Here is a 25,081-nt window from a genome sequence, read left to right as displayed (position 1 = left end):
ATGTCAGATCCCTGCTGCTCTGCTTGGATCTCCCCAGGGCATTCTACCAGTTGCGCTGCCAGAGCCCTGCTGCTCCTCATCTGACCTCCCCCGGGCATTCTACCAGTTGCTCTGCCAGAGCCCTGCTTCTCTGCTCGGATCTCCCCTGGGCATTCTACCAGTTTCAATGCCAGAGCCCTGCTGCTCCTGCTCCGATCTCCCCTGGGCATTCTACCAGTTGCGCTGCCAGAGCCTTGCTGCTCTGCTCGGATCGCCCCTGGGCATTCTACCAGTTGCGCTGCCAGAGCCCTGCTGCTCCTGCTCGGATCTCCCCTGGGCATTCTACCAGTTGCGCTGCCAGAGCCCTGCTGCTCCTGCTCCGACCTCCCCTGGGCATTCTACCAGTTGTGCTGCCAGAGTCCTGCTGTTCGTGCTCTGATCTCCCCTGGGCATTCTACCAGTTGCGCTGCCAGAGCCCTGCTGCTCCGCTCCGATCTCCCCTAGCCATTCTACCAGTTGGGCTGCCAGATTTCCGGTGCCCCTGCTCCGACCTCCCCTGGGCATTCTACCAGTTGCACTGCCAGAGCCCTGCTGCTCCGCTTGGATCTCCCCTGGGCATTCTACCAGTTGCGCTGCCAGAGCCCTGCTGCTCCGCTCTGAACTCCCCTTGGCATTCTACCAGTTGCGTTGCCAGAGCTCCACTGCTCCAGCTCTAACCTCCCCTGGGCATTCTACCAGTTGCGCTGCCAGAGTCCTGCTGTTCGTTCGCTGATCTCCCTGGGCATTCTACCAGTTTCGCTGCCAGAGCCCCGCTGCTCCGCTCGGATCTCCCCATGGCATTCTACCAGATGCGCTGCCAGAGCCCTGCTGCTCCTCCTCGGATCTCCCTGGGCATTCTACCAGTTGCACTGCCAGAGCCCTGCTGCTCCTGCTCGGATCTCCCTGGGCATTCTACCAGTTTTGCTTCCAGAGCCCCGCTGCTCCGCTCGGATCTCCCCATGGCATTCTACCAGATGTGCTGCCAGAGCCCTGCTGCTCCTCCTCGGATCTCCCTGGGCATTCTACCAGTTGCACTGCCAGAGCCCTGCTGCTCCTGCTCGGATCTCCCTGGGCATTCTACCAGATTTGCTTCCAGAGCCCCGCTGCTCCGCTCGGATCTCCCCATGGCATTCTACCAGATGTGCTGCCAGATTCCCGCTGCTCCTGCTCTCGCCTCCCCTGGGCATTCTACCAGTTGTGGTGCCAGAGCCCAGCTAGTCCGGTTAGATCTCCTCAGGGCATTCTACCAGTTGCGCTGCCAGAGCCCTGCTGCTCTGCTCAGATCTCCTCAGGGCATTCTACCAATTGCACTGCCAGAGACTCGATGCTCCGCTCGGATCTCCCCTGGGCATTCTACCAGTTGCGCTGCCAGAGACTCGATTCTCCGCTCGGATCTCCCCTGGGCATTCTACCAGTTGCGTTGCCAGAGCTCCACTGCTCCTGCTCTCAACTCCCCTGGGCATTGTACCAGTTGCGCTACCAGAGCCCTGCTGTGCCACTCGGTTCTCCCCTGGGCATTCTGCCAGTTGCACTGCCAGAGCCCAGCTGGTCCGGTTAGATCTCCCCTGGGCATTCTACCAGTTTCGCTACCAGAGCCCTGCTGCTCCGCTCGGTTCTTCCCGGGGCATTCTACCAGTTGCGCTGCCAGAGCTCCGCTGCTCTTGCTCTCACCTCCCCAGGGCATTGTACCAGCTGCGCTGCCAGAGCCCAGCTGCTCCTGCCCTCCATTGGAGCAGGAGTGGCAGCAGCACACATTCAGCCACTGACTCTGCTCTGGTTCACGCCCCCCCTTGCCCCCTCCCCCGCTGGAGTTGCCCACCGGTGATCTGGCAAAGCTCTGCTCTTGTGATCTGCACTATAGCTGCTAGCACTACACTACCAGAGCCGTGCTGCCCCTTGGAGCACCCAAACAGCACACATCTCCAGCCGCTGCGCCTATTCAACCCCCCTTCTGAAGCTGCGAACCAGGGCACTGCCCGCGCTCTGCTCTTCCTGTCCTGTACGCTTGGCTGGAGCTGCCCACAAGAGCCAGAGGGCTCAGGACCCCCCTTTGAGTTGCTCGCCAAATTGCCAAAGCCCGGGGATCCTGCTGTGGCATCTGCTGGCGTTGCCCACTTGTCGAGTCCCATAGCTCCGAGTCTCCTGCTGTGATATCCCCCTGGGTTGCCACCAGGGCACTGCCAGGCTCGGCGGCTCCTGCTGGGGTCTCCATCGAGGTGTCCGGAGTTCTGAGGCTCGCCCTGAGGTACCCGGCGTGACAGCCAGAGAGTGTGAACGCTCATAAACTGGTCCCCTTGGCGTCCCTATCAGTCGTCCTCTTGCACTCCGCTTGCACTCACCCCGTCCACTCCCAAAGCCGCTCCTGCTTTGCACGCCCCCCCCCCCTCCCAGCTCTGGTCTAAACACCGCCACCCAGTTGCCCACCAGTGCGATACGGGACTCCTTCACTTTGCGCAGGACACCTCCGTGCTCGCAGGACCGCTCCACTGTCTGCCGTAGCCCGTAGCAGGCTCTTGAGCCCACCCTCGGCCCGCAAGACCTCTGCCCCGGCGGCGGGACCCCACCTCTCTGACAGCAGGGATTTCCTCGGCCAGGCTGCGGCTGTCTGGCTCGCATCGGACTTTCTCCGGTGGAGGGGCTCCGAGTGCACGGCGGCTGCAGCAGCAGGTGCCCCGCGGAAGACGCCTTCCTCCACCCCGTTCACCGGATAGCTCCGTGCTCTGTCATTTGCGGGGAGGGTGGGGGTGGCAGATTCCAGCCCCCTTGGATAAATGGACCACCAGCCCGCCTGCTACGGCACCAGCAGTGCGCCTGCAATAAGTGGGGGAGCGCGCAGAGAGGTGCACGTCTGACGCGCCTGCGGGAGTCTACTCTGCCCTGACAGGTGCCACCACCGCCCCCAGCCCCCGTGCACTGCCCAGGCTGCCGGCCAGGCGACTTCCGCCGATGGAGAACATTATCTTCTCCGAGGAGAATTTGACCAACGTGACAGCCGGCCCCGGCAATACTTCCGACGAAATGCACAACCCGTTCGTGCAGCCCGGCTGGCAGATCGCCCTCTGGGCAGTGGCCTACTCTATCATCGTCGTGGTCTCGGTGGTGGGCAACATTATCGTCATGTGGATCATTTTGGCACACAAGAGGATGCGGACGGTCACCAACTACTTCCTGGTCAACCTGGCCTTTGCAGAAGCCTCCATGGCCGCCTTCAACACTGTGATCAACTTCACCTACGGCGTCCACAACGAGTGGTACTACGGACTCTTCTACTGCAAGTTCCACAACTTCTTTCCCATCTCCGCCGTCTTCGCCAGCATCTACTCCATGACCGCCATAGCCCTGGACAGGTAAGTCCAGTGTGTGGCAGATAGCGAGATGGAGTGGGTTGCCCAAGATCTCACCACTTCAAGGTGGGGAAGCACTGATTGTGACACACATTCACAAAGTTAGCAGATGACTCCTTGCAAGGAGGTACACTGTTCCGGTCCTTGGCTTTGCCTGTACTTTCCTTCAGTTTAGTTAATTGAAGTGGCCCGAGACTACAAGTCCCAGAATGCAATAGATGGAGAAATGAATGGGAGGACTGGTGATCTCGATTCACCCTGTAGACTTGCCCAGCATCATTCTGATGTTTAGCCCTTACATTTCATATCCTCCTTTCCTTTCTTAGTTGGTTTTTCTTAACTTGTGTAACCTTGTCCAGTTGTTCTGCATAGCAGACTGTTGGCTAGGTGTAAGTGGTTGGGAGTTTTGACACATGCGCTAATGTTGCATGCTGTGTGGCAAGCTGTTGGGGGTTTTGTCATAGAGCTATTACCTAACTTGGGCGATATTTTAGTATCGTTGTAAATTGTACCATGTAAATCGGAGTGCACGGCTTCATGAACCCAAGGCATTATATTTAATCTGCTGTTTTCACCTGCACTAAGTCCCTATTTGCCTTTACCCATACTGACCCCACTGAAAGTGCTGTCAGGTTTAAATAATTTGCTTTTCCCACCTGCACTCGTTTTACTGGCGGCCTCCATTGAAATTACTGCCCTAGCATAGCAACCTACCAAGCCCAGCAAGAGGCTCGAAGTGCAGGCTGTGCCATGGCCGGAATGTGGCGGTGCCTATATTGGTGAGCTAAGTGATTGCACCGACATGCAATCGTGTGCATAGGCCTATGTGCCAGGGCGTCAGTGCCCAGCTGGAGCATGAGCTCCTTCCAATGTGTCTTGGCACCCGACTGATGTGTATGTATGGTGCACCGTCACCAAACAGTACATTAACTCATATTTGTGCTGGTAGAAAAAAAAGAGCACAATCCATTTTTGTTGAACCACTATTCCTGTGCGTGGAATCGAGGAACAGAGCTTGCTGGCAAGTTGTGCTGCGTAAACATGAGTGTGTAACAGTGTTCTATGCACCCTACCTGCAAATAGCGCAAACTGATCATGTATGATTTCTGAGCAGCAACTATGTTGCAACGTTAGTTTACTGGGCCGAGAGACCCCCAGGGTACACGTCACTGATGACGTCCAATGAAGCCATATATGGGTCAAATTGACTTTGCACTGCTGAAAAGTGACTTTGCACTGCCGACACCAACCCTGATTCATGGAACTGTGCAACGTGTATATTTTCTGTGCAAAGTCAGTGCAAGTGGTCATTTTTGCAGTCCAAAATGACTTTGCACTGACTTTGCTCTGCACAAATACACTTTGCACAGTTCTATGAATCAGGGTTTGTGTCGCAGTGCAAATTCACTTTTCACTTTTCAGCAGTGCAAAGTCACTTTGAACCGTGCAAAAAATCCCTGAATCGGGCAGTCAGTGTGTCTGGTGATGCGTGGCCTCGCGCAGAAGGGATGTGGCCTACGAGTTTGGGCTGGATTGCTTATTTTGGGGTGAGAATAAGCCTGATCAGGGTCGGACTGGGACATGCTATTGTCTCGGGCACCGATGAAAATGAGGCGAACAGTTAGTGCAAATGGCAAACCATTCATTTTGTGACAGACTGAGTAGAACCCAAGAGGGAGTCCTTTGATAAAATGCGTTGCAAATTGTGCAATTTAAATGATATTTATTCAGCAACACTTGTCAAAACTACTAGCCGCAGAGTGAATTAACTCATCATACTGGCCCACACTGGACAATAAAGTGACCCAATTTGATTAAATAAATTGACCAAATTTGATTAAAAGAAACTGGGCCACACTTGCCAATAAAGTGACCCACTTTGATTTAAAAAAAAAAAACGGGCTCACACTAGCACTTTGCGTTTTTGGTTCGGGCATGGCCCTATTGCCCTATATGTCAGTCCCACGATATGATTGGCATATCGTGTACCCTCTTCTGTGTGGTGTGGTAGGCTGACAAACAATGCCAGTCATGATTTCTTCAAAACCCTCCACACATCCATACATCTTGAGAGGCACTTTGCACCGGGAAAGAAAAAGAGCACTTTAGCTACTTGTGTAATGTGGCTTGGCTGCGATTATGCAACGGGTAATGACCGGGCCCAAGGCGCATGTAACAGGGTTGGGTTGAGGTATTCCAAAGTGTGCGGGGTCTTTCACCTCCAACACCATGAGGGTTCCCCCTGCTTATTGGGGACACGGCAGAAATGGTGCAAACCCACTTCCCCAGATTCTGTTTAATGTGTACCAGGGCGCAGCGCACCCCTGTGCTCTGTGGCCGGGTGGACTCCTTTGTTGCACCAATGACAAACTAAACATCAATACACGTGTGTACATGTAGACTTTTATAAACATGGGCGGGCGACTGTGCAAGTAAGCCAGAGTCCACGGGTGCTCTCCTCACAGCGCACCTCACTCTGCTCGCCCTTTTGCCGCCTTGGTTTTGTTGCCTGTCTGCACGAGCGGGATTTCTGTGGGAGAGCGGACGAGCCGAGATGGACGGACCTGCTCCCCGGGGAAAGGTTCGTCCCTCTCCACACGCTTTGCACGAGGCCTCGTCATGAAGAGAGTGGCCCTTGGAGAGCTGCCACCCCGCAGGCTTCGTTGCGATGCAACTAAAGAGGTGTTTAATGATTCTGTGCTATGAAGCCATGCAGGGAGGCGCTGGCACAGCTACCGGGTCACCCGAAGTCCAGCGCACGTGCTGTGTTGTGCACTGCACGCAGCCATGTTGCGCATGGACTGGGAACGGCTTCCTATGGCATATTATATCTTGGCTCCATTGAGAGGAGAATCTATATAGCCACTGACGAGGAGACTCTTCAGACTATCGGGTAGGGACAGGGACATTGGAGACATTTAAAAGTGGATTAGGGCAAACGCCTACCCACTCCGCCAATCTGCCTCAAATCTGATTGTCATCGTTGGGTGCGCAAACATGCAACACTTCTTTTGGGCTTACTGCACAAAAACCCAGACTCGCTTAAGAGTGGAAAAGGTCGCTTTAATGTGACAGGCCAAAGCTCACAACATAAACGCTAACCTGGCCCCTGGCCTTACAGACTAAAATTAACCGCTTTAACAGTTTGTCAAACATTAAATAAATAATTAACTATTTAAGCCCCCAACAATTAAATGAATAACCCCAACTTCCTCCCTACCAATCTCCAGGTCCTTACCATCCCCTTACCATCTTCTCCAGCCTTCATCCCCGCTTTCTGCCATCCTCTCCCCAGGGCCATGCCCCTCCATCTTCCAGACCTGCTCCCCTCTCTGCACCCCCGGGGTAGCCCATTCGTGCAAACAGCCCCACCCCCATCCTTAACCGCGCTCTTCCCCCCATTGCTTGCCTCCCCCCTCATCCAAAGGGGCCATGCCCCCGGCACCAGAAAAAACCCTCCCCTGAGGTGTTTTTTTCTGCCCCACCACTGAGTTGCTTAACACTTCCAACCCTTCACCATGCTCTCCACTAGCAACGTCAAATCCAGCAGATAGTAGCTATTTCCGTAAACCTTCACTTACTGCACCCCTCCACACTCTCCTCGGTAACAACTTAGTCCATACCAAACTTACCAAAGGCCATATTTCCCTAAGCCATGCCAGGTCCCTCTTCATTTTCTTCAACAAAGCTACTCCCGTATCCCGCACCAGATAATTCTCCCCAGCATGTATGATCAACCCGTCCGGGGCCCCAAAACGCTCCTTCATCTCCGCCAGCATGGGCAGCAGTTGATTCCAGCGCAGCCCCCCAAAACCCGACCACCTCACAATCCCTATTTCATAACTGCAGCCTAATTGCATGCCAAAAATCCTCTTTTCTGCCTCTCTGTCCGCCCACTTCACAATCGAATGCCCGACAATCCATATCTGCCGAATCTGCCCTGGCCTCCTCGCCGTCTCTGAAAAAGAAATGACAGTGTCACTTACGAACCTCTGCCCCCCGAAGAACCCCCCCACCCGACCCGCTGCCCCTTTTCAACCCGACCCCTTTCCCCAGCTCCCTGATATATCCCTTATACTTCCCAGACCTCCAGCGGCCCAAACTGTTGACCTTATCCTCTGACAACCCCAAGCGGTTACCCTCAGATGCCGCACCCATCCTAAATTAATACGTACCAAAATCCTCAGGCTTTTCCCCCATTACCATCAATGCTTTCCTCAGAACCCCCAGCACCTGCGCTGCCGACACCCCTGACCCCTCTGCATGGCGAAAAACCATCCCTGACCCTCATGCCGATAATTCCTTCCATGCCAGACCCGCCCTCACCGGGCACAGCTCCTTACTTCCCCACCCCAGCGGCACCCAACAGCCCTTCCCCTTCTGGTCCGTTTTTGACCTCCTAATCCAAATATCCATCCCCCAAATCCGAGAAATGAACATCCTCCCACTGTGTTTTATCCTCGGCCAAAGGCACCCCCAACTTCTGCATCAATGCCTGAAAAGTCTTTAGCATGTTCCTGCACTCAGATTCATTCTCCGCCCCGCTGATAAACAAAAAATCGTCCAGGTAGTGCAAAACCCCTTCCGCACCTAACTATAAGTAAAAACCCACTGCAAGAATGAACTAAAACGTTCAAACAAAGCGCAAGAAATCGCACATCCCATCGGTAGCACCTTGTCCACATTGATGCCATCTTCAAATTGCATCCCCAGCAACCAAAAATCCTCTGGGTGCACCGGCAGCAACCTGAATGCTGCCTTGATATCACACTTGGCCAAAAATGCTCTGCGACCCACCTTCCTTATCAATTCCACTGCCTGGTCCACGCTCGCATATGACACCCCATAATCTTCCGGGGGCAATGAAATCGTTGACTGACAAGCCCTCCGGCCACGATAAATGATCTATCAGTCTGAATTCTCCTGGCACCTTCTTAGGCACCACCCCCAACAGGGATATCACCAAATTGCCCTGTAAATCCACAAATGGACCAACCACCTGCCCGGCTGCCACTTCCTTGCGCAACTTCTCCTTAACCACATCCCCCTTTAACTTGGCTGATTTCAGATTTTCCGCCCATCTGCGCACCCTCGGACCTTGGTACCCTAGACTGAAACCTTCCCTAAACCCATCCCCCAGGATCTTCACCACCTCCCTGTCTGGATAAAAACTGAGCCACCACTCCAGAACTTCGACCTTAACTGGAGTAGAAGCCTTTTCCCACAATTCCTCATCCCGCTCCTCACCTCCGCCCTCGGCCCCCTTGCTGGAAGCATTGTGTAACCGGGTGCCGACCTGCACATCTGGTGCACTCATGTCTGAACCTGCACGCTGTCCGCCTGCAGCCATCCTTATTGAAACCCCAACACATTGCTGGCTGCTGAGCCCTGCCTCCTTCCCCCACCCCCTCGGGAGCGGGGCTACCAAGAAAAGGCCGGTAAGGCACGGGTAAGCCACTCGCCGTGTGCACCGTCGGCGCAGGCCTTGTGGGCGCCATCCATTGCAGCCAGAGGTCCATATCTATCTCCTCCCAAACCGCCTGACTATCCTCTGCTAATCTTGCCCTAAATTCCTCGTCATATCTCGCCCATGCAAAACCTGCAAAGCTAGTGAAAGCCTTCCTAATGACATCCATATACTTCCTCAGTGCTACACACCTCTCTGGAAATTTCTCGCAGTAAACACTGGCGCATATGATAAACGCTGATGTCCAATTCTCTATTGTCACCAGAACTTTTGGACGCAATGCTAACTCCCTCTCCTCTTCCTTCAAACCCTCTTTGACTCTGACCTCCCTGTGTAACAGATTGAAAACGTCCACAAATTCACCGGCCCAAATCTTATCCTTTGTAGATGCCATCATGTGTGCTCCCAATGGTTTAGTGATGCCCATATATGGCAGCTTCTTATCTTTCCCTTTACCCTCTGTCTCCTTATCTTTCGTTGCCTGCACCTCAGTTGCCCCGGGCTCCATCGCCCCGTCAGTCTGGACCTGCACTGCCGACACCTTTCTCTCCCCACCAAAAGCCCCTGCAGCCTGCATGCCCGCATCTCTCATCACCCCTTGCACCCTCACTGCCTCCCCACTTACCCCTGACCTTGTGTCTCCCCTCTGCCATGCAGCTGACAACTCCCTACCCTGCTCACCTCGCTCTGCCCTGCCCTCACCCGACTGCAGCCTTGCCTCACCTCCAACGCTCCTCGTCTCCATCCTCAATGGGCTCCTGCCGAAGGAAGAAAACACATCAGAAGTCACACCTAACCAAATATTCCCCCCGCTGCTCAGCTGCCGACCTCCATACCTTTCCACATCCCCTTCCCACCTTAACCCCTCACTCCCTCTCCCCCCCTCCTAGCCACCCTGTAACACTCATACTCCTCCACCCCATCATCATCCCCAATGCCATACCAGGGCTGTTGCAAGCACATGCTCGTTCCGGGCAGCTCCTCGTCAGCTGAACTCAGGACGTCCGCCCCACCGCTCCTTCTCCTTCTTCTAGGCAGGGCCGTAGGAACCCCTGCCTGCTCTTCTCTTCCTGGGCGAAGGGTCCTTACCTCCACCCGGTGCTCCTCCTTTCTAGGGGCCGTGCTGCGCCCTCTAGGCTGCATCCCGATATCCTGTAGAGGGGCTGTTCTCAAACCCTCCTTTGGTTGCTCCTGATGAACTGTGGGGGCCGCCCTGAACCCTCCACCCGATGCCCTCCTAAGCAGGGAGGTCGTTCCACACCTCTCCCTCTCCTCACTGCTCTCTGGTGACCGCTCCCTCCTTCTCCCCCTCACACTCTTCTATAAATACTTACCTCCCTTACCTCTCTGCGCTACCGTCCCCTTCTGCACCCCCTCTCCCCCTCTCTCCTCCTCTGCCCGCCCCGCACCCCCATGCCCATTCCTTTCCTCTCGCTCTCTGTCTGCATCCCCCACCTCCGAAATCCCCTTATATCTATTACCGCCCCCACCCCCCAACCCTAATTGATGCTCTCCAGGGAGTCTCCCTCCTGGACCTCCTGCCCCCCCACCCAGGCTCCCCCTTTTCCGCCCGCAGGGCTACATGCGACTACTGCTACAAGTGCTCCATCTGCCGCAGCTCGCCTCTGCGGTCTACCTCCATCTCCCTCCATTCCCCCCGTAACCTCTGATACCACCCCCTCAAGCTCTGCTTTGGAAGCCCTGCTGATGATCGCCAGGGCCTCCCTCAGTGCCTTGGTATCAATGATCCCATCCTTGTTCGCCTTTTGGCCCACCATCTTCCTCTGACCACTGCACGGCCTGAGAACCGACCAGCGACACCACTGCACCTAGAACACCCAAAACCACTAGGACTCCCCCACATTCACTACCCCCAGAAGAAAACTGAAACCGAACCAGACACGATACCTTGGTCCCAGGAAAAAACCCCAGTCGCCTCCAGCTTATCCTCTGCAAAAAGTTAGCCCGCCACACCCCAGCACCAGCTACTCCCTGGCGCCACCAAGCACTTGCCCCAGGCACAACCACTAACAAGCCCCCCCAGCTGAAAGCCGTAACGTCCGCCAAGAACCACCCAAGACCCCCAACCCCCGGCAAGTGCCACACCACAAAGGCTATGCCTAGACTGAAGCCCCGCTTACAGGCCTCTGCCGGCCCCCCAAAGAGAAAAGGGGGGAAAATAAAGGCTGTCCCCAACCACCTATATATCCCCACGCAAGGCAGAATATGCCAACCTAGAAGAAAATCCTAATATATGTCTAAATGACAGATGTCTTCCCTATTCTCTTTTCTATATTATTTATTTATTTATTTTTTAATATATCCCACCCCACCTGCCCAAACTCCCCCCGAAAAAGGCCCTACCTCCCCACAGCCGGCCCTACCAGTGCTGCAGTGCCTGTAAAAGCTGCAGCTGCTGGACAAGGCCCCTCCCTGCCCCCGCCCCCGACCCCTCCTGCCCCCGCCGGCAAACCGCCGGCACCGCACCCGGGCACCCCTTCAATGAGGGGCCACCTAGAGGCACAGGCCAGCACCCGGCAAAACTCTGGCGAGGCCGCGTCCCCTTTAACGACCCGCCCCCGGTCTCTGACACTTCCCCTCCGATGCGCTCACCTACGGCCGCGAGGCTGCTCGTGAACGGCCGGCGCCTCACACCATGCCAACCCGCCCCGGCCGACACCATGCAGCTGCGCCCTGCCCCCTGCCCCAGCAACGCCGCCCTATCCGGAAGCCACCCCCAGCTGCAAACACGGAACCAGAAGACCCGCCGGGCGATGGGGCTCCCCCCCTGAAGGTACGCCTCGGGACTGCCTTATCTACAGAAAATCCCCTATCCGTACCTGCTTGTTGTGTTTTTTTTCTTTTTCTTTTTTTTTAATCTATATATCTAACAAACTCACTCCCCTCTCTCTACACTACCCTAACCTCCTGCCTACCTCACCACACAATCCCCCAGGCCCACGCAGGGAAGGCTTTGAAGCAGGCGACCTGGACAAAGACTCGCCCTCAACGGTCGCCTGCTCTCGAACCTTCCCTGCCCCTTAAATACCCCCCCAGTGGCGCGCTATGCGCAGGCCAGCTCACTGGCCTGTGCAGCGCCCAAAACCACTCCCGGGGGAAACGCTACGCGTTCCCCCCGAAGCCCTCCTTGTGATTTTTTTTCACGAGCGCTGATTGGTTAAACATGACTACCATTTCAGCCAATCAGATCACACTAAAGTTGCCCACATCCAAAGGGTCCAACACCCGGGCACACGAAAAGTGCGTAATCTTAATAATGGATTTGCTCTGCACGAAATGAATTTCGAGGTGCGTGCAAGTGGAATCTTCCTCCCTACCGGCTTGCAATTCGCTCAGCCCTTCTTGCGGACCCCAGCAATGTATTTTGATTTTTAAAAGGATTTTAGGCACGTTTTACTTGTCGCGCCTACATTTCTCTGACAACGATGTGCGTTTCATTACGTATTTCTTGTAGAATACGGTGTTGGCGCAACTTTTTGAAACGGGAAAAGTGCATTTGGGAAGAACCATGAGCAGCAATTAACATCTGATCCCACAGCTGGCATATGCAGGGAGCTGGCGTTTACCTACAACATGCTTAATGAATGTGACCAATGAGTCCACTGGCCCGTAGGAATGTGTCCAATGAGTCCGCTGGCCTTAAGGAATGTATACAATGAGTCCACTGGCCTTGAGGAATGTATACAATGAGTCCACTGGCCTTAAGGAATGTATACAATGAGTCCACTGGCCTTAAGGAATGTATACTTTGAACTTGCCACCTGCTGGCCGTCACTTTACTTATTGTTATTACTCTATTCCGATCCCGTGTACTGCACTGTCTCTTCCCCCCTCCCCCCTCACTTCCCCCTTCCCATGCACTTGCGCGATCTGAATGACACCTGGACCAGTAGGATCATTGTCTGTCTTCCCTCTGTTCCCCCTCCCTTGCCTCGTCGCGCCTTGAAACACTTGTGTATAGGCGCGTTATAAATGCCATATCATATATCATATCATGTCATATACAATGAGTGCATTGGCCTTAATGAATGTGTCCAATTAGTCCACTGGCCTTGTGTAACCTGTCCAATCATCACACTGGCTTTATGGGACTTTTGTCCAATGAGTCCACTTGCCTTATGGAATGTGACAATGAGTTAACAGGCCGTATGGGGCATGCCCAATGAGTCAACTGGCCTTTAGAAATGTGCCCCATGAGTTTGCTGTCCTTATGAAACGTATTCAATGAGTCCACTTTCCGTCATGAGCATGTCCATTGAGTCCACTGTCCTTCATGAGCGTGCCCAATGAGTCCACTGGTCTTAAGGAATGTGTCCAATGAGTCCACTGGCCTTCATGAGTGTTTCCAATGAGTTCACTGGCCCTCAGTAATGCGTCCAATGAGCCCACTGTCCTTATGGAACGTGTCTAATGAGTCCACTGTCCTTCATGAGCGTGCCCAATGAGTCCACTGGTCTTCAGAAATGTGTCCAATGAGTCCCCTGGCCTTCATGAGCGCTTCCAATGAGTTCACCGGCCCTCAGGAATGTGTCTAATTAGTCCACTGGCCTTATGGAACGTGTTCAATGAGCCCACTGTCCTTCATGAGCGTCTCCAATGAGTGCACTGGCCTTAAGGAATGTGAGCAATGTGCCCAGTGAACTTAAGGAATGTGACCAAGGATTCCACTGTTATGCATATGGTTTTCCAATATGGTGAACACCAAGGGCCTCATGTTTTGGGATCAACCAGTGCGGCCTCACCAGTGATTTGTGAGAGTGAAGGTGTGGACGAGTGCTAATGAGGGCCATCACCACTAGATGTTTATGTAAAGGTCCTCCCCAGCTCTACCCTCTGTGTAGCCATGCAAGAGCAGTCCAGGGTCGGGTGGTACAGTCAGGGGTGGAGTGAGAAGCAAAAGAGGCCCTGGAAATAATTGTCAAAGTGGCCCCATATAACACATTTTCAGAAAATCCCAACCCTTTTCCTGTGAGAACATTCGGAAATAATATAGATTACACACACAAGAGGCCCAGCCAGGGTGCAGATGCCCACCAGGAAATCTCCAGAGTTCCCTGTAGGCCAGTCCACCTCTGGGTACAGTGCATTATGGGGCGTGGGTTCTGCAGGTGGGGCTCCCAGCCTTCTTCTTCTGCACTCTGCATGGCCAGTCGTGTCTTAAAAGCCAGGACATCACGCTTCCATCACATCTACCAACAATTGCAACATGTAAGGCCATGCGGCTGAATATTCTGCAGACAAATGTGGGCCAAACCGCTTAATACTACACCCGAATGAAGAAATGTGTCTAAGGTCTGTAATTAACCAAGTACACAATAACCAAAAAAGATAATAATTAAGAAAATCATTTCGGTTACCGGGAGGGGCGATGCGCGCTGCATTGGGTTTTTTGTTGGGAGAAGTGGGCACAGGGTACACATCGCCAAAGGCAATCTGATTCCTTTGCATCCATGCCTTCAACAGAAGCTTATATTTTTTAACTCATACAGTGATGTAGAAAGACTAGATTCTGCATCGGAAGAAAAAGCACGCTTCTTAAATGGGGGCCCGCTCCTTCCCCTGCTTTGAGAGTCAATGCTTTGGGGGTGCATGCATGCTATTTCAGAGATTCTGAATGTACTGATCCGGTGATTGGCAGCTTATGCCGCAGGTGGTTCAAAGCAGCTGATATGAATAGTCGTAATGTTGTGTTTCAGAGCCTCCTGGCTGGTTCAGAACTTGAAAGCACAGGATTTGTTGAGGGGGGGGGGTCGCTCAGTTTCCAAGTCTTAATGTTACTTTTATTGGGCATCTTTAGAATACATCAGGCCATTTCTACCCTGTTAGTCTACTCAGTCCCCGGGTTCACTGCTCAGGGAGAGGGCAGGGGCTGCTGGGCTTTCATTGGTTGCTCATCTCCGTGCACCTCCTTGTGATTATGGCCTGCTGCGTGTTAGGCTGAAGCGTGATGCGGGAAAGCGCGTCACCACTATGGTGCCACACAGTATGTCACGCTTCAGCCTAGTAGTGTGGGCATCGCCTGGGATTTGCTCTGGGATCCCTCTCCTCCTTGGAGGAACGGGTTCAGTTGTGGGAGTTGCTGTGGCTGAGGGCAGGGGTGGACTGGCCTATAGGGAACTCTGGAGATTTCCCCGTGTGCCTCTGCAGCCAGGGCTTGTTTTGTGTGGTAACCTATTTTATTTCCAAATGTTCTCCTAGGAAAAGGGTTGGGCTCGCTGAAAATATGTAACATGGGGCCACTTTGAACATTATTTCCAAGTCCTCTTCCGGTTCCCAGTCCACCTCTGGCCGAGGGGCATAGTCCCTAGCCAGGTCAAGCAACACAGTACCTCTTCATGGAACCGAAGACTGGTGATTTGCATAAAAGCAAAGAGCATTTTGGGAGCAGAAGAATGCCCAACATTTTAAATGTGAAACATGTCTGTGATAGTGATTCATCAGGAAACTCTTTTGAGCAAATAATAGATGTTAGACTCTGCTCTTTGCATTGGTCTCAATACTAACCCTTACAATCAAAATATCTAAATTGCAAGACCTGTATGCTGATTTAACAGGATGTGAGGCTTCGTCTGTCTCTTCTGACCCGCGGGCTGCTTCTGCATGAGACTCGTGGTGGGAACCGATATGGGTGTTTCTTGGGCGAGCCTCTGGGCCTTGGGACAGAGCAGAGCTCCGGAAGTGCTCTGGCAAGACACACTTTGCGGGAACTGCACAGAGTCGTGTTCCGGCCCAATTCCTATACTGTGGGGCACCCGAAGGGGGAATAGAGCCAGGGCCCAGAGAGGTCAGATGAGGGAGCAGAGGAACATGCAGTGAGGTTGTCTGGGAAAAGGAAGTGCAGGTGAAGGGCACACCCACTGAAAATAACCAGTGGGGGGCATAGGCATCCCAAGGTGGTTCCAAGGGGGGGCTATTACCCTCCCTAATTGAACCCCCACCCCCTAATTGGTGCCCTTCCCTCCACCCCACACTCCCTGGCACCATACACTTTCAGAGTCTTACAGGTGCCCTTTGACCAGCAGTTGCGAGTTTACGTACCCTTTGTTTGCTGAGTCTGGTCTTTACTCTGGCTTTAATCAGACACACCACGGGATTGGATGGGACATGAATATCACTGAGTGGGAGGCATCTATGTGAAAAGCGGACACCCAACATTCTGGGCACAATATTGTTAAATGTGCCCCTTACAATGTCATAGCAACAACAAAATAGATCTTTCAAAAGTCAGCCAAACATCAAAGACTTAGCTGAAACTGTATTCCATGGTACACCTGTGCCTGTGAGGCAGGTACCGACCAGACTGAGCAGGCAAACGGCCTGAGCCTTATATAACTAGGGGCAGGGCTTGTGGAAGGTTCACCTTGGAGGATACTGTAGGCTTGCTACTTTGAGGGAACGCCCTTGTTTCTTTAAGACTGGGACAAGGAAGAGTCATTTTAGTGAGGAGGTTGTGGGATGTGGGCGCCTAAATATCTCTTGCTGTTTTAAGTTCATTTGATTCACTAATCGGGCTCAGGTCATCAGCAGAACCTTTTATCCAGACCTGGTTGGCGCTATACTTTACCCGATGAAGCTGGTGTTGGCTAAAAGGCTAGGAATGGGTAAAGACGACCTGGTGTCATCGGGCCATTTGGACATTTTGCAATATGTTTGCTCCTTTTGTGTTGTGTCCTGATGAAACATGGTTCTCAAACTTCAATCTATTAGTTGTCTATGATCTGTGTTTAATATCCTGTTGGACTACCCCCAAAATACACTATGAGGGCAGAAATTCACCCATCCCCACCCCAAATATGGGAAAGCCATCAGCCCAACCCACCCCCGAACCGAAGGATGTAGTTTACAGCAACTATTTTGTACAATGAATTTCAAAAAGCCATAGGATTTACAGACACTCAGCAATTACCACTCAACCAGCTGAGCTACTTGAACGCTTTCTACTGTAGAACGTGTCACTATACCTTCAACTAACTCATCATTGGATATGGATCTCCTCATTGTGCTCAAAATCACTGCATTACCTACAGTGCAACTCATGTACATGACCGCAAAGCCAAAAGTGTTTCTTCTCCAACCATACTGACACTTTACACAGTATCATTTAGGGTGTACATCCAGAAGCAACATAACTGCAAACATATCTATGGGGGCAAAGTGATGTTCCTGCCCCCAAAGCTAAATAACTAAGGGGCAGTTGCCTCCTTTCCCTCCTTTACTTGGTGCCTATGGTTCTCATGTGTTAAACATATTGTCTTCGGCTAACATTTGAAACTGAGCTACGAGTGATATCTTTTCTGTTAAACTGAGTGTTTTTGATTGCATACTATTTTAAGCTGGGCTGGAAGTGATGTCTATTCTCCGAAATACCATCTCTAACTATTTATTATATGAAGATAGCCGGGATTGAGTAATGTCTGTTTCAGTTTAAAGCCTGCAGTTCTTTACTGAGGGCATACAATTATATGGTTGAACTAAGAGTGATGCCTTTTCACTAAAGGTATGCCGCCTCTTGTTGTTTTGCACATTGTGCATAACAACAAGCTGCATGCCTGCATCAAGCGACTACTAAGAGTAGGTGACAATGAAAAGTGTAGCCCAGCAGGAGATTAAAGACATCTCAAATTCGCGCATGTGAGGAGTGAGATGCCAAACCATTTCTCATCATCTCATTATGTTCTATGGCGTTAGCATGCTACCCCCTGGTCCAGCCCTTGAAGCGGGGTGCTAATGCCAGTAGCATCCCGGTTACTAAAGCAGTAACCTGGGGTGTTAAAGAAAAAAGAGGATTTTCATTCATTGAACCGGATGCCGCGTGCGTCTCGTTCAATGAATACAAATCCTTTACTAAGATGGCTGCCATGCTAATGGAAGGAGGGGCTCCATACAGAGCCCCTCTTTTTCAGGCCGTGGCGGCCTGGAAAAGCGTGAGGTGCCTTAACACTCAGGTAAGTGAAGCAAAGGGGGGGAAATAGCAAAAAAAGAAACAGGAGGAAGGGGTTGGGGGTAAAATGGCGCTGCGGGTGGTGGGGGAGGCAGCCAGCAGGTTCTGTGGAATGGGGCCTGAGATTAGAGATTTAAGCCCGTAATTTTTAGTTTTTTTTATTTGTTTTAGTTGAATTAACAACTTTTCAAATATTTTTCTTTTCCTTAAATTCTTATTTACATATTATCATTACATTTATACAAAAACGAAGTTACAATATGGTCACACGAGTCCTAATACACATAAAAGCAAAGTTAAAAGATAAAAAAATAATATAAAAGAACATACCTGGGAATTAGTACACAAAAGGATTATACAATGCAAAACCATCCACAATACTAACATTCTTTTAAACAAGGTAACATGATTTGTAAATATTGCACTATGGCTACTAGTACAGCTGGACGCAGTTTTGAAAATAAGAATTGCCATATTTAGTCACTCTCCATATAGCTATAACATTTTTCTTCTACATAAAACATCTTGAGTGTTCCATAGATGAAGTCGAAACCTCAACTATTTTGCAAGTGTATTGGGAGACAGACATTTCATCAAATAGTCAGCCAGGATACCATATGTCTTGGTGCCAAACAGAGAAGTCTTAAAGTCTTTATATTGTGTGCAATTAGTTACATTATTAGCACAATCCAATTGGTAGATCTTCACCTTCGCCCGATCAGGATTAGTGATTAATAACTCAATTGCAATGTCAGTATCAGATAGATTGTTCCAGACATTATTATGTCAAGTGAGTGGAAACTTATTTTTAGACGTAAGTAGATAATGAGCTGCAACCTCTAAAATGCTGGTGCTTTCCAATCCCAACAAACATTTACGCAGTAAAGCAAACTGTTTCCATGTCACCTGCGAGTAAATGGATAAAAGGCCAAATTCATGGCGAATCAATGATATCGGAGTACTACTGGGCAGATGTAATATTTGTTTCCAATAGTTTGATTCAAGTAGATCCCAGTAAGCCCACTTCTTCGGTAAAGTTCCCTCTACACCATACAGCATGATCGGCATTATCTTCATCTTATAGAAAAGAACACTTTGCTTCAGTGAGAATTTCCCAAATGTATGAATTAACACTTTTGATTGAGACATTAAGCTCTGGAGTTTAATCTTAAGTTCCAAAACATCCTGATGCAAGGATGTTGCATTTCAAATTGTTTCCCCCAGATATTTATATTGGGGTACTGTAAGTAGTTCACAATCTTGCAATTGCCATATATACTTACACTTCTTGATATGGCATACTTTACTGCAAATAACAATTTGAATTTTCATTGTGTTAATGTGTAAGTTATTCGACTGCGCATACGCACCTAATTTCTGTAACATTTGTTGAAGCCCCTGCGGAGTTTGTGAAAGAAGCACCAAATCATCTGCATATAGGAGGTAAGGATTGTTTTGTTCTCCTAGCCTAGGGAGATCACCCTTGCAGTTGGTAAACCCAGCACCCATGTCTAATATAAAGAATTTGAAAAGAAATGAGGCTAATGCACAGCCCTGTTTCAATCCTCTGTGTGTTTTAATTGTAGGAGATAGTTTGCAGGCTAACGTGATTTGGACTCGCATAGTAGTATTTGTCTGGAACAACATTATCATGGAAATTAGCGAGCAAGGGCACTCATGATGTTTTAGCTTGTTACATAGTAGGACCCTATCAACCGAATCAAATGCAGCTCTAAAGTCTATAAAGCCTAGATATAACGACTGAGCTCTATCAGCATACTGAGATTGAAGCATCATCCAAGACAGAATGTTTGGAATAGTACCCAAGCCTTTTACGAAGCCTGATTGTAGGGGATCAGTTATTTTTTTCATTGTGACCCATGTCTGTAACTCTCTGAGAATTAGCTGGCAAAAATATCTTGCCGGGCACGTCTAGGAGGGAAATGGGTCTGTAACTTGCTGGAGATTGCCTATCTCCTTTTTATAAATAGGTACCGTGATGGCTTGAGTCTATGTCAGATTAACCACTGAAAAGATTTTATACAATATGGAGGACCAAATTTCCGGATGTGCTTTCAGAGCATGATTACATAGCCCATCTGGACCAACTTCTTTCGAATTACTAGAAGTCTTGATAAGATCTAGTATATCAAATTCTTCAAATGTTAAATGAAAGGCAATGGTCATGCTGTCCTTAAAGCCGTAATGCACAGAACCTGATTGGCTTTCCTTCACCGGGTGCTGATGGTGCTTATAAACCTGACTTTGTAGGTGGACTAGTTCTGAACCCCCATAGCTATTCCTCTAGACCAGGAGGCACCACCCTTAATGTTATCAGGAGCTACTTGTAGTTAATGGCCAATAGGTGGGAGGTGCTGGCCAGAGCTGCTCAGGTTTGATTTTCATGAGTATGAGAATTTGACCAAGATTTCCTTGGCTGGTTTATTTGCTCATTATGTGAAAAAGGAATAACATGCGCATTTACCATGATATTTATAGCTTCAAAAACATTCATATTTCATTATTATTTTTATGTTGCTGTCTCCTACGAAATGCCAAACATATCAGAATGTAGAACACCATTCGAGATATTCAGTGTGAAGGTTGACACTGCATTCTATCCACCAGTGCTCAGTAATCTGGTGTGCAGCTTGCTACAGTGGCAGCACTCAGATGAGGTCATGTGAAAACATAAAAATAATATGAGGCCGGGAAGCCCAAAAGAAACACACCAACACAGGTTACAAAGAACATACAAGTGCTTTATTTAAAAGCTACAATAGTTACCAAAGTCAATTGACAAACGGATAGCTATTCGGCTCTCAGAGTAACGTAACGAACTTCAACGAAGGTTCGATGCATTAGTAAGAGAGACCGTACATTGGAATACTTGGGCTTTTTATATTGTTTGTCCAGCCCTTGGCCAACCCACTCGCGGGTTAACCATTCTAGGGATCGGGCCTATGGGTTCCTAGCCAGGTCAATCCTATAATATATGCATTTTGATTAGTTCCGCTGATATAGTTGTACATTTACACATAGGTCAGCAATAGGACAAGGTCTCAGTTTGCGACCCCGACAAGTGGCCTGCAGGCATATTAATTATTCGTGTGTTCGGAGGTCACAACGGCCAGAATCTTGCTCAGAATGTCATTCGGCCTCCATTTTGATGTTCAGGGTGACTTCCACATTACAAGAGAACCTAAAATGGCGGCTTAATCCAAGATGGCGACTTACATTACTTTCTCTATGGTCAAGACCTTGCCGCGGAGTTTTTTCGCATATGATGTTTTAGACAACTTGGCGTAGGCCAATACACATACAATTGTTGCGATAGGAGGCATAACATTGTTTCAATTCTGACAGACCCTCCTTTTGGCCTATGCCAAGTGCTAATATCATTTCTAATATCTTTGTAAATAACTCCATGGATTGTCGTCCATACATCCTGAATCATTATCTGTAATGTCTATAGCCATTAGGTCGTTCATCAGAACCTCTTGTAACACAAACTCTTTAGATGCTGTGTCTGGGGCATATATTTTGTGCCCTACTGTGCTCACTGCTTGAGCACAACATCCCCCTAGCATTGCACATACACTAGGTAGACATTGGAAACAGCAACAAAGGAATAGCAGGATTCCCAAAATAACCAGGATAACAGAAAGCACCTTCCAACCCCAGGATCGTAGAGAATCCCAGAACCAGGCGCTAATATTCCAATCTTCCACAGGAACATGCACCTCCGAACTAAGGATGTGCAAGTTCTGTATTGCTTTAAAAATTGTCGGTGAGGCGTCTGGTACGAATACACAGCAAGCAGACCCCACTAATTTGCATACTCCACCACGTTCTGCCAGAATGACATCTAATGCCATCCGATTTTGGAGTGCTACCAATCTTATTGCCTTTTGTTCTAGTGTCATATTGTAGAGTATATCCGTGGTCCGGTTGATGGTTCTCTCCAGTACTCTTGCTAGTCCCCTAATGTTTTCAGAGTTTGCTAACTGTCCCCAAAAGGGCACAACTGATTTTGCTATATCTCCTAATACTTGCCCAGGGGTATCCCCATCTCCGTCCCGCCATGTGCGAGCCTTAGAAACTTCCAATGTACTAGCTATAAATACCCCAGGTAACAGGATTCCTAAATAACAGGTTCCCTGCCAATCCTTGGGCAACCAGGGAAATGCTGAACTACCACAAAACAAAATAAACAGGCCCCCCTACATACAAAGGCCTGTTCTCCCCGGTCAAATTTACAATGTTCACACAACCTTCAAAATCTCCCATTGGCTGAGTGCCATTTCTTTCTACACAAAAGGGGACTGAATCAGGGCTATGATTAATAGAGTAGGAAGGAGGCACGGCTTCCTTATTGCCTATCGGAGCCATTTTAAAGGAAATTAGAGTTTGAAAAGGAAGAGATAGTTTATCAGACGGCCTAATAGAAGCAACATTAGGTTTACTTCTATTTGCAAAAAGCGAGCATCCCAGGGGAGTCAATTCACGTTTCTCAAAATCATTTTAATTAGTTCCATCAAAGTTCCCTGCGATGCTATCATTCCAACGGCCAAAGAATAGTGCTCTAAGAGAGGCATAGCAAGCAGTCGTTAAAGGTAAAGGGTGAATATACCATCCTAACCCCTTGTTCCCATGTTGCGGTAAATGAGTGCAAATCCAACAATTACTCTTATTAAAAATGGCATGTGTTGCATTCATTACTATCATTAAAGTGTTATTATGATACTTTCGTTCTTGCTGGGAGTCTCTAGGTGACAGAGTGTGAAGATGTACAGAGGGAGTCAAAGCAGTAGGTACAATCTCAATTGGCAGTAGAGGTTTTAGAGGGTAAATTTCTTCAAAGTACCAAAGTCCCACAGCAGTAATTACACAAATTCCAATTATTATTAACACAACACAGCAATACGTTTTCGGGGCCCAGGCACATTGTTCGTTGTCCGAGTTGATCACCCCCTTATTTACAAGTCCAGTGCGGGGAGCAGCGGTGGAGGTGACAGGCATCGCAGTTTCTCAATCGACGACCCCAATGTTCATTGCTGGCGACACTACGGTCACGCGACTTCTTAGTCCTTCCCAACCCTAGCCAGTAGAATCCCTTTTTTTTCCTTTTGTTTGAAAGGAACTTTCTTTTACAAGAGAAAACTTTCAATCACTTCTTCTTTCCAAATGCACGGAAAGACCCATGCCATAGTTCTATTTTCTTCGTCGAAGGTCGTACCTGGTGGTACCCAAAACTGTTTGATCCGGAAACAAGGCGTTGTCACTTCCTGAGGGAAGCGACGTATCGGAGGCGACGGAAGTCGCAGATCTTGAAACAGTGTTTTCCGGAAGTGACTTTTCCAAAGAGTGCGGAGATGAAATGGACTGTTCCCCAAGCTCCACGGGCTCAGAGAAATTCCTCGACGCACTCACAGCGCTGTTTGCTACTCCAGGATCAGAGATTGTAGCATCAGCGAGGGGTTCTGTTTCTTCTGTAACGTGTGGCATCGGGTGAGGAAGTTTCTTGACATGCATCACGTGGATCCAGTGTTTTTTCCCAGCCACCCGCACTGCTGTCCGAGTGACCAAGAGCACCTGGTAGGGTCCCCTCCAGCGAGGAGCGAGACAGGAAGACCTTTCGTAGGCCTTCACTAGGACCCAACTTCCAGGCTAAATATCGTGTCCTGGGCCCGTAAACCGTACAGGTAAAGCTGATTGGACCTGATGATAAATGAAATACAGGTTTTTAGTCAACTGGTTGCAGTAGTCTACAAGCAATACATTTTCTACCTCCCTCAGGGCTTTAGGCTTCGGAAGACCCCAAATGTTAGCAGGTCTCCTCATCACTACCTCAAATGGAGAAAGCCCAGTCTTAGTTTGAGGTGTGGTACACATGGCTAATAATACAATAGGTAAGGCATCTGGCCATTTCAATTTGGTGTCGGCACATGTTTTTGCAAGCTTATTCTTTAAGATACCGTTATGTCTCTCTACCAACCCAGCACTTTAAGGATGTCTAGCTGAGTGAAATCGTTTTTCAATGTGTAACGCTGTGCATATACCATTGTCCGACAAAATTACCCTTGGAAGCCCAAATCGTGGAAATAATTCTTTTACCATAGTCTTTGCAGTGGTCATGGCAGTAGCATCTTTAACGGGGAAAGCCTCGACCCATTTACTAAAAGCACAAATAATCACAAGAACATATTTTAGATTGTTACACCGTTCCATCTCAATAAAATCAAAGTGGATGACCTTGAAGGGAAAGGAAGGGGGCCCAAAGCTACCCCTTGGAGTTACTGTCCCCTTCCCCACATTGTGCTGTAAACAAATCATACAATTCTGAACATGTCACTGTGCAGTCTTCAAAATTTTATCATTCACCCAGACTTGTTCTAACATTTTCGTGATCTGCTGAGCACACACATGCGTAGGACCGTGTGCCATCGTAACCATTGCCAGCACATATGAATCAGGGAGCAACCATTTTCCTTCAGATGTATCCACCCAACACCCATCATCATCCAGTTTCCCCATTCCTTCGGCCCACCTTTTAGACTCTTCTATTGTGGCATCAGTTTGAATATCTCGCACAGACCCAATACCCTCATTCATTACATAGGCATCTTTTGTTTCCCTTAGAGCATACATGTCTGCGCTAAGGTCTGTGGCCATTTGCCTGGCTATCTGGTCAGCAAAAGCGTTCCCTTTTCCCACATCATTTATGACCTTATGATGTGCTGCACATTTCATGATCGCTAACTGCCTAGAAGTGAGAGTGCCGAGAGCAATTGCACTATCAGGGGACCATGCTGGATCTTGGTCCCATGTGAGGTTAGGAATCCTCTTTCCGACCAGAACCTTCCAAAGTTGTGAGCCACCCCAAAGGCGTACTGGCTATCAGTATATATGTTTACTATATGCCCTTCGGAGAGTTCACAAGCTCGGGTCAACGCTATAATCTCTGCGGCCTGCGCAGAGTTGTACGAAATTCTCTTAGTTTCAACAACCGTACTCAATGTAGTAAATGCATAAGCAGCTGTAGATGTACCATCTGGAAGTTTGAAGCAGGAGCCATCACAAAACAGCTCCCCTTCTGCATTGTCCAAAGGAGTATCTGTAAGATCTATCCTGCCCTTTGTTTCCTGTTCAGTGGTATACAGGCAGTCATGTAATTCTTCGTCACCGCAAACAGTATTTTGCGGGAAAGGGAGAAGTTCAACCGGATTAAGAACACAACACCTCTTAATTTGAATGTGAGGGGCAAACAGAATTAATTCATACCTTGTT

The 25,081-nt window shown here is 49.6% G+C and overlaps 1 protein-coding gene across 1 annotated transcript in view; it reads left to right on the top strand.

Moving 5' to 3' along the window:
• Positions 1-2,430: 2,430 nt before the first annotated feature.
• TACR1 (tachykinin receptor 1) overlaps positions 2,431-25,081 on the top strand; it is a 2,197,909-nt gene continuing 2,175,258 nt past the window's right edge. The window contains exon 1 of the mRNA XM_069617632.1: positions 2,431-3,365. Coding sequence (XP_069473733.1) covers positions 2,965-3,365 — 401 coding nt within the window. The 5' untranslated portion in view covers positions 2,431-2,964. The remainder of the gene's footprint in view (positions 3,366-25,081) is intronic.

Source organism: Ambystoma mexicanum, chromosome 10 (genome assembly GCF_040938575.1).
Source record: "Ambystoma mexicanum isolate Mex_15411 chromosome 10, UKY_AmexF1_1, whole genome shotgun sequence".
In the NCBI taxonomy this organism is placed as follows: Eukaryota; Metazoa; Chordata; class Amphibia; order Caudata; family Ambystomatidae; genus Ambystoma; species Ambystoma mexicanum.
The sequence above is the reverse complement of the archived record's forward strand: the minus strand, read 5'-3'. Positions and strand labels throughout refer to the sequence as shown.